The sequence below is a fragment of the Belonocnema kinseyi genome, chromosome 6 (genome assembly GCF_010883055.1).
Source record: "Belonocnema kinseyi isolate 2016_QV_RU_SX_M_011 chromosome 6, B_treatae_v1, whole genome shotgun sequence".
Classification (NCBI taxonomy): domain Eukaryota; kingdom Metazoa; phylum Arthropoda; class Insecta; order Hymenoptera; family Cynipidae; genus Belonocnema; species Belonocnema kinseyi.
Genome location: NC_046662.1, coordinates 108018638 through 108027948, shown reverse-complemented (window position 1 = coordinate 108027948; position 9311 = coordinate 108018638). Strand labels below are relative to the sequence as shown.

Below are 9311 nucleotides of genomic sequence, written 5' to 3'. Positions count from 1 at the left end.
CGTGCCACAGAGCCGCATTCAGGATGTGACATCTATAAAGGATACTCTCCGAAGCAGATACAAACGTCTTATCCGACAGATTTGGTCTTCCGAACTGTCGGCCAGGAACAAAGTATCTGCAACGAACATGCTGGCCGTCCCGGTAGTACTCTATTCATTTGGAGTAGTTCCATGGACGAAGAACGAGCTCAGATCCCTTGATATCGGAACAAGAAAGGTTATGCACATGGACAAAAGCATGCATCTTAAGTTTTCCGTTCCGCGACTGCAAATCTCACGCCGTCAAGGTGGTCGCGGAATATTGAGTCTTGAATGTCTTCACAACAGGATTATTCTGGGTGCAGCACATAGAGTTGCAAATGGAAGAGACCCTTTTCTTAAAATGGTCAGGAATCACGAAGAAGTGGGCAAAGGAGCGTTTCTGTACAAAGCAGCGGAGGAGACTGCTGAAACACTCGGACTTGACTTCAGTATTAGAGGTGAGCAAAATGCATCAAATCTTATCTATCTCGAGTACTCACTCCTGAAAGCCCAGATTAAGAGAGCACAAGAGGAAAACTTTCATGGACAGCTCCTCGATAAGAGGATGCACGGTATCTTCCACAGAAATGTGACGGATCAGTCAATGTCTTGCGAGCTAACGTTTGCTTTCCTTAAATCGCCCGGATTGAAGTTTGGTATAGAGGTTTTCATTTTTGCATGCCAAGACTGTGTAATTTCCACCTTAATATACCGTCGCCACATTTTGAGCCAAGACATTCCCGATGCTAGCTGCAGGGCGTGCCATGCACACCTCGAGCATTTAGCTCACATACTATCTAGTTGTCCAACTCACGCGGGAACGACCTACATTCAAAGGTACAATGCGGCACTAAGAGTGCATTATTACCATCTCTGTCACTCTTACGGCATTAACCTTAATATCGCTCCTCTAAATGCTCCTAGGGAAATTAAGTCAATTGTCGAGAATGGGAAGTGCCGCATATACTGGAACTTTATATTCTCGACAATTGTTTCTGTTGCTCACTCGAGGCTTGACATGCTTCTTCTTGATTTTGAGAAGCGAGCCACATTCGTTATCGACTTTTCGGCACCAGCTGACAAAAACATCACAACCAAGGAGAATGAATAGAAAGAGAGTATTAAAACCTTACAAGGGAGTTGCAACGATTGTACCCGGAATATTCTGTTAAACTAATCGTCCTTATCATCGGCGCTCTTGGAGGTGCCAAGCTTTCACTTGCTAATGGCCTAAAAAGCATCCCTGCGTGTCAACAATATGCTAAAACACTTGCGGGAAAAATGCAGAAGGCGGTTGTCCTTGGGTCGCTTCGTGTTATTAGGGTGCACGAGGCTTTTGCTAGATCGTCGTAGTGATTCCTTTACAGACTGTATCCACCTATCTCGCGGTCGTGAGACGTGGTTGTGGCTGAAATTTTACCGCGATTTCGCTGGGAGCGGGTGCAATTTTCCAGATTAGCACCCGCTCCCGACTTAAATATAATAAATCACGGACGGCATAATATATTACTTGTTTTTATAGTTCTTACACTTAGTAATACTCTCAAGAAAATTTATTATTATTTGTTGATAGTTTCATAGAAAAAAATATCAAATGCTATATTTGTACCTTCGTGGCTAACGTAGGCATTTTCGAAAAACTTGTTTAAATATAAGAACATTGTGATGATCTTTTGACAATAAACATTTTATAAAATATATTTGTTTCGTCCTTTTTTACTAAAGAAATAAAGAATATTTGTACGTTCAAAATAATTAAAAGTGGCCTTTTTCATTTCGGACGTTTCATAATATTATATAATTTATTATTTTTGGAGCATAAATAATCATGATATGCGAGCAACATGCGTATCACTTAATGACTCATGACATGCGAGCGATATGTGAGTCAACTGATGGTACATATGTCTGCGCGGGTGAGTTCATTCTGTGCGTGTTGATCGGCACGGAGTGTGTACGTAATGCGTCGCATATTGATCACATTTTGTTATCTGGGAATTTTATCGCGGCTGCCAGCCCAAGCCGGCTAGATAAGGTATGAAAGAGCCTTTACGAAAACACAGGTCGGCTTTTTCTTAAAGGGCTAAGGAACCGTCTTGCAGGGTTGCCAGATTGGATGACTTGGCCATGATTTCTATTGGTCTATTTTTTTAACGCGCTGTTTTTATTTGTTATCTCAGATCTAATAGGCGTAATCGCGCCGAATGTTGGCCACGCTACCGTCGCGGGCAATTTCGTATCATCCACACATGAAGCTTGATCCATGTGCATCTTTGTCGATAATTTTTGTTCTTTTTTCATTTTACGATACGTGTCATAATTAATTATCATCGCAGTTTTTAAATCTACTTTCTTTCATTAAACGTGATATGAGATGTGCTTACATACTTTATCTTCCTTAATACTACTTATCTTGATACCAAATGATGATACAATTATTTTATACTAAATCAAATTACGTTTTATTCATATAGAACTTTTCTAATGTGGTTATAACCATTGTAATTATAACAAATTTTATTACAAACTTAGCATTTAGACGAGAACATAGAGACTGATGATCTTAAGAACGACAAAATATCTAAGCATACCTCATTTAAGACTTAACTTTAATAGGGCTCAAAATCCGCGAATATTGAGGCCATGTGATCGTAAGCTACAAAAATTTCTTTTACATTTTTTTGAAACACAAATTACGTTCAAACGAAACGCGATATCGAATTTAAAATTCTTGAAATTACATATAAATCAAGTTCAAACGTTTAAATGGTCCTAAATTTTTGCAATTTTAAGAAAAAAAAATTCCTTATAATTTTTCCTTCAATTTGTCAGCGTTGTGTATCCAAACGTTGAACCTTGAATTTATCCATTACTTTATCGTTATGGCACACAAGGTTGGAATGACAGCATACCATGTGCTAATAGACGAGGCCAAGTCTCACGATTTGCATATATTAATTATAGAATGGCAACTAGAGATAATAATGTATTTTTTATAGGTGGACGATTATCTCAACGGTGGGTTGTCGATAATTATGGGAAAATCGAAAAGGATAGAATGAATTATTTCGGATTAAATCAAAAGACACTTCGCGCTGATACTTATTAGTGATTAGTTGATCATTTACAACAAAGATCAAATGATTTACATACTACTGTTGAAAAAATGATCGCTTCCCATCATCATTCTCAAGATCTCCCCAAAATATGCTACGGCATTATCAAGATGCAATTGCAATTGTAAGAAAATTCGATAATCCAGATTTTTTTATAACTATGACATGTTATCCAAACTAAGCTGAAGTGAAAGATAATTTATTACATGGTCAGTCAGCATCTGATCGACCAGACATTTCTTCACGAGTTTTTATGCAAAGAAAGATGAATTAATCAACATTACAGTAAAACAACAATTCCTCGGCGAAGTACAAACATACGCTTATGTTGCTGAGTATCAAAAAACGTGGATTACATTATGTTCATATGTTATTAACGTTAAAACAAAATAGTAAAATATAACTACTCCTGATGTTGTAGATGAATATATTTCGGCAGAAATTCCAAATCCAGATAAAGATCATAAACTTCATAATATTGTTATGAAAAGCATGTTTCGAGGTCCCTGCGAAGATTGGTGTAAAGATGATAAAGAAAAATGTAGTAAGCATTTTCTAAAAAAGTTTCAAGACGACACAAGAATGGATGGAAACGGATATCCAACTTATCGTAGAACAGATGCCGGTATTTATATATAATTTCCAAAATGGAGACATGACTGCCAATCAATTTGTAGTACCTTACAATGTTAGATCATTAAAGTTCTTTAACTCGCATATTAATGTGGAACTAGCTTCTAGCATAAAGTCAGTCTAATATTTATACAAATATATCTACAAGGACATGATGCTGCTTCCGGAGTAGTTACTGATGCCAATAACAGCAAAAATGTTATTCATCATGCTGAAATAAAAAATTTCATTGATACTCGATACTTGAGTCATGTTGAAGCATGTGATCGCATATACGGTAGATCGTTGCAAAACAAAAGTCATGCTGTTATTAGGTTCCCAGTAAATTTGCATACTCAGCAAAGTGTTACTATTGACGATGCTGAAAGTGAAGATACTATGAGAAACGTATTAGAAAAGGAAACTATGCTAATCAATTATTTTGATTTAAATGGACGTGATACTGATGCCAAGCGATATACGTATTCTGAAATTCCATCTCACTACGTATTTAAAAAACGTAGTGAATCAAAATTATCAATTTGGCAAAAACGAATAACAAAATTTAACGTTATAGGACGAATGTACTCTGTTAGTCTGACTACAATAGAACTATTCTATCTGAGACCATTACTAATAACAATCAAAGGGGCCATAAGTTTCCAAGATCTCAGAACTGTTGTAAACAAACTTATGATACTTTTCAAAGAACATGTTTAGCATTAGGTCTCATCGAAGATGATGCAGAGTGGGATCGTGCTATGGCAGAAGAAGAAGTTTGGATGAAGCCCCAAAAATTAAGACGTTTATTTGTTCGTATTTTAATATGCCGTCAGCCTATCAATCCTGAGAAATTATGGGATAAATTTAAATATACTATGTCACAAGATTTTCAGAGAAACTACAATATACTCAGTACCACAAATGAAATATGAAACAAAAAGATATTGTTGACACAATCCTTAATGTTGCTTTGTCTGACGAAGAAAGGCCTTTTATATCATGTTTTTATACTGGTGGACGTGGTGGCTCAGGAAAGACATACATTTATACAACTACTTATCATTTGGGACAAAGCTCCATTGGTGCCAGGTATGCTTTGGAATTAGTAGATCGAACACTACGTGACTTCATAAATGTTGATTCAACACTTGGTGGAAAAATTATCATTCTTGGTGGAGATTTTAGGCAATTACTGCCTGTGAAAACTCATGCAACTCGCAGCGAATTAGTAAATTTATCCATTAAATTCAGATCACTCTGAAAAAATTTCTCTGTATTTTCACTAAAAGAAAATATGAGTACATTAGCACAAGAACCAGTATTCGGAAACTTATTAAGGATCGAAGATTTAGAGATCTAGCAAAGACAGCTATATTATCAGCACGAAATGTTGATGTTGAAGAAATAAATTACAGAGTCGTGGAGCTATTGGACAAAATGACAAAACGAATTTATAAAAGTGTAGATAGCGGTGAAAATTGTGATAATGGAGATATAAATGATGCAATACTCCCACAATACTTGAAAACATTGAATCCACCGACCCTTCCTCCTCATGAATTACGCTTAAGAAACAATGGTATTGTTATGGTAATTCGTAATCTTTCTATTAACGAAGGTCTATGTAATGGTACAAGTTTGCAAATAATCGAACTTGCAAATAATCTTCTCCGATGTCGCATTTTAACAGGTGATAAGGCAGGGGACATTGTCTTTATACATCGTATTACATTGTATTGTGAAGGACAAACTTTTGATACTATCGGGTTAGATCTTCGTAAAGACGTATTTAATCATGGACAATTATATGTGGCATTTTCCTAAGTTTGATCTTGGCATTAACTAAAAATTTTCCTAGGAGAGCAGCGGCAAAATAATATTATAAAGAATTATGTTATACAGAAATATTTAAACAAATTCGTATTTTTAAGTAATTAAAAATAATGTTTAAAACAAATTAAGTTACATTATTAATCGGATATTGCAAAATCAACAAAAATAAATTCATAAATTCTTGGTCACAAATATAGGAGAAACATAAACTAAGTACATCTGATAGTAAAGAAATACATAAAATATGATCAAATTTTATACTTTCAAAAAAAAAAAAAAAGCAAACGCGCGCGCGAAGCGCGCGTTCGGTCTAGTCGGAGATAAAGTTTAGAAGGCTGCGCATCATAAAATATAAAATCACCCATCAGAACATGTGCACTTATGGCAATATGAATTTATCCCAACTTTATATAGACGGAACGGATGCAATTCTTAAAGTATATTACATTTCATACATAAAACACGCGAACGCGTTGTTGTGTTGTCGAGTGACACCGGCCCAGCAAATGAAAACTTTCACGTTTTACAGAATGAAAAAGTGCTTTAAATAATTGAAGATTCTTTAAACAATTGCCAAGCATATTAACAACAAATTTTACTTTCAACATGCGTTAATTGTGTCATTAATCCAAGAAAAAAGTGACTTTTTACAATTTACAGGGATAACATTGTTTGAAAAACGAAAATTATTTAAATGATTACCAAATAAGTTAAAAAGGAGTTATTATTCTGAAAATTCAAAACTACATGATTTATCTCGAAATAATAATACCTTTTCACGATTTACGGGCAAAAAAATGGTTTGAATAAACGAGCACTTCCCTATTAAAACCCCATGATAATTTAAAAATCCCGGCGGCACTGATTCATGTGGATATTTTTTTTCAATAGGGAACTTTTTCCGGAAAACAAACAAATTATGGGGAATCGATCACCAAAAATCGAAACTCGAATTTTTGAACCACCCTACTGTAGACACCCTGTGTTTCTAAAGAGCTAAGCCCAACTTTTATTAAACTTAAATTACTTATGATTCAATCGTCGCAAATATGGAAACTTTAATTTACTCGCGGGAAAATTTATTACAACTCCGACTTAATAAGAGGTCTTCTTGGCCAGGATTGTTTCTCTAAGATTTTCTCCTTAGCTGCCCAGATCTCTTCAATTTCGTTGTTCAGTGGCACTAGATTTGTTTCCAGCCACTCTTGGATTGTGTAATTGTCGTAAATATCCTCCATAGCTACACTTATCTCCTTTTCGAGATACAACACTTCCATCTTGTACCTATCTAGGTCGGTAACAGCACGCTCTACATGACTTGGACTCGAAAATGAATACTTTATGTTGTACGGAGTGAGCCAACCTATGAAGGTATTATCCTGCTTCAACCTATTTAATTCCTGTTGAATAGAAAAGAGCTTAAAAGTTGCCGCATAAACAAGTACTCCATGATAGTTGCATTTTGTCCAGCTGTACTGTGGTTCAGAAATGCTTAAAGATATACCACCCTCGCATGAAAGAGCCTCTGTGACTTTGATTGGAACATCCATTGGAAATACGCTAGGATCGCTTGATCGAAGAACGGCTAAATTGACTGCTAGAGATGGTAATGCAGTAGGGAGCAGTTCGCAGAGTACACTGAAGTGATCATACCTTTGCCAACCGGTTAGAAAGGCTCCCTTAAATTTGATACGCGAAGAATACTTTTCAATTATCTCTAACCATCGGCGATGATTTTCTACGTGGTGAGATATGTCCGTGTAGTATCTGTCAGGAGCAGTGGCTCCTTTAAAAGCTGTAGCAAACCAAACCTCCGGCCAGACAAGTGCATAGTTCTCCCAAAGCTGATCAGTTAGCGATGAACCCGGATCTGTTGTATACTTCCAGATAACAGGTTCTATCAGCCAGCTCAAACCGCTTTCAATCAGTTCCTGCACAAAAAAATAGAAATTTGTATTAATGAGAGTCACTTTAATCCTGCATATTTAGAAGGTGTAAAAGTTGGTTAACAGTAAATTTGGCACATCTTCGCGATGAAAAAGGTATCATCAATCATATATCTTGTGTGAAAACATTTTTTTTTGTTCTGAAAAATAATTTAAAATTGTATAAAATTGTAGTAAAATTAAAAATGTATATAGAACATTATTAACTTTTTGCTTCATTTTCGGAAATCGAATAAATACAAATACAAATGTTAAAAAATTAAACTTGGATTCCTCTTCTAAATATCAAAAAACAAATAAAAATCTTTTTGTACTTAGTTTCGCCTAATTGTACTTGTCGTTTACGTCGTTTACAGTTCGCAAGTCGTAAAAAGCAGTTTACCTATGAAATTTGAAGTTTAGGCGAAAATGTTAACATTTTTTAGTATATAAGGAAGCTCAAACATTATTTTATATCAACTAAATCTAGCTGAAATTTCCGATACAGGCTCGTCAAAAGGATCCTATATGCAATCTAAGCTTTAAATGATCTTTTCCTCTGGGGGGAAGTTTCAGGTACAGGAAACTGCATAGTACCTAATGAGATATACCCTTAAAAAAGAGATACACCCTTAAACAAGTAATTAACTACCTCCGTAAACCATAGAAGCCAAAACTATTGAACATAGATAAGTGGCGGTCAACACAATGGGAAGTAGACGGCCGCGTACTATTATGATTATATTTAGTTCTGAGACCAATTGTACGCACGCTGCTGTCTACAGCGGATGAACGGGGCAAGGGAAGGTTAAGTTTTGAAATCGAAAGCGGTGACGGTCGACTGGCCCTGGAATTTGAAAACTGTCATGTGCGACTGACAACCTGAAAAACTTGTGTTTGAAAATTTTCATTTGCGTATTACCATACGAAAGAATTAGTGCAAAATTATGGAAATATGATATAATGGCATTAAAAAATGTTGCTTATCTGTCTTTTCTCTCATATTCTTCAAATGTTGCTTTAAGTCTTTCATTTTCTTTTAATTATAATAAAACGAAAACACATGAAAGAACTATATATACATATACGTGCACTGACGCATGCACACACGATCTAGTTCACAGACCAATTGTATGCGGCGCTAGCTCTGGGTATCTATTACCGCTTACTTCCCATTGAATTGACAGCCCCTGACATAGATGCAGCAATTGGAATTTAATTGTTTTCAAACTTCAAATCAAAGATAACTCTATTTGGCGCATAACCAAAGCTCTCACTAAACCCCATACATCCATCCCTTCTCTGAAAAATCGTGATCTCACATTCGCACTTAACGGAAGTAAAAAAACAAACGTCTTGTATCTACTTACAAAACATAATTTTCATTTCAGGACTCCCACATGGGACCAGCCCACATACTCAAGATAGAGAAAGAAGTCGATGACTTCCTGGCAGTCACTAATAAGAAACAAATAAAAATCACCAATCCCAGAAAAATATCCAAGTGCATTACCCTAGCGGAAGAATCGGAAAGAAAGTACCTTTCCGATCCTTTCCGATTTCTATGTGAACTTTGCTTCCGTTTCTTTCCGAACGCTTTCTCTTTCCGAAGCGTCCCGATGCCTTTCCGAACTTTTGCGAAGTGTCCCACTCCATTTACTTCTTTCTGAACCTTTAAGATTTCTTTCCGAATAAATGACGCAGTGCCCCATTAGTTTATTTCGATTCTCTCCGATTTTTCTCTTGTGTCCTACTGTTTATGTGCGTTCCGATTTCTTTCTAAATAAATATGTGTGTGTGT

At 35.9% G+C, this 9311-nt stretch overlaps 2 protein-coding genes across 2 annotated transcripts in view; one reads left to right on the top strand and one right to left on the bottom strand.

The window, feature by feature from the left end:
- Window positions 1-9311, top strand: part of LOC117175053 — an 85310-nt gene that overhangs the window by 61668 nt on the left and 14331 nt on the right. The window lies entirely within an intron of this gene.
- Window positions 6292-9311, bottom strand: part of LOC117175052 (hexosaminidase D-like) — a 103596-nt gene continuing 100576 nt past the window's right edge. The window contains exon 2 of the mRNA XM_033364586.1: window positions 6292-7516. Within this exon, the coding sequence (XP_033220477.1) occupies window positions 6668-7516 (849 nt within the window). The 3' untranslated portion in view covers window positions 6292-6667. The remainder of the gene's footprint in view (window positions 7517-9311) is intronic.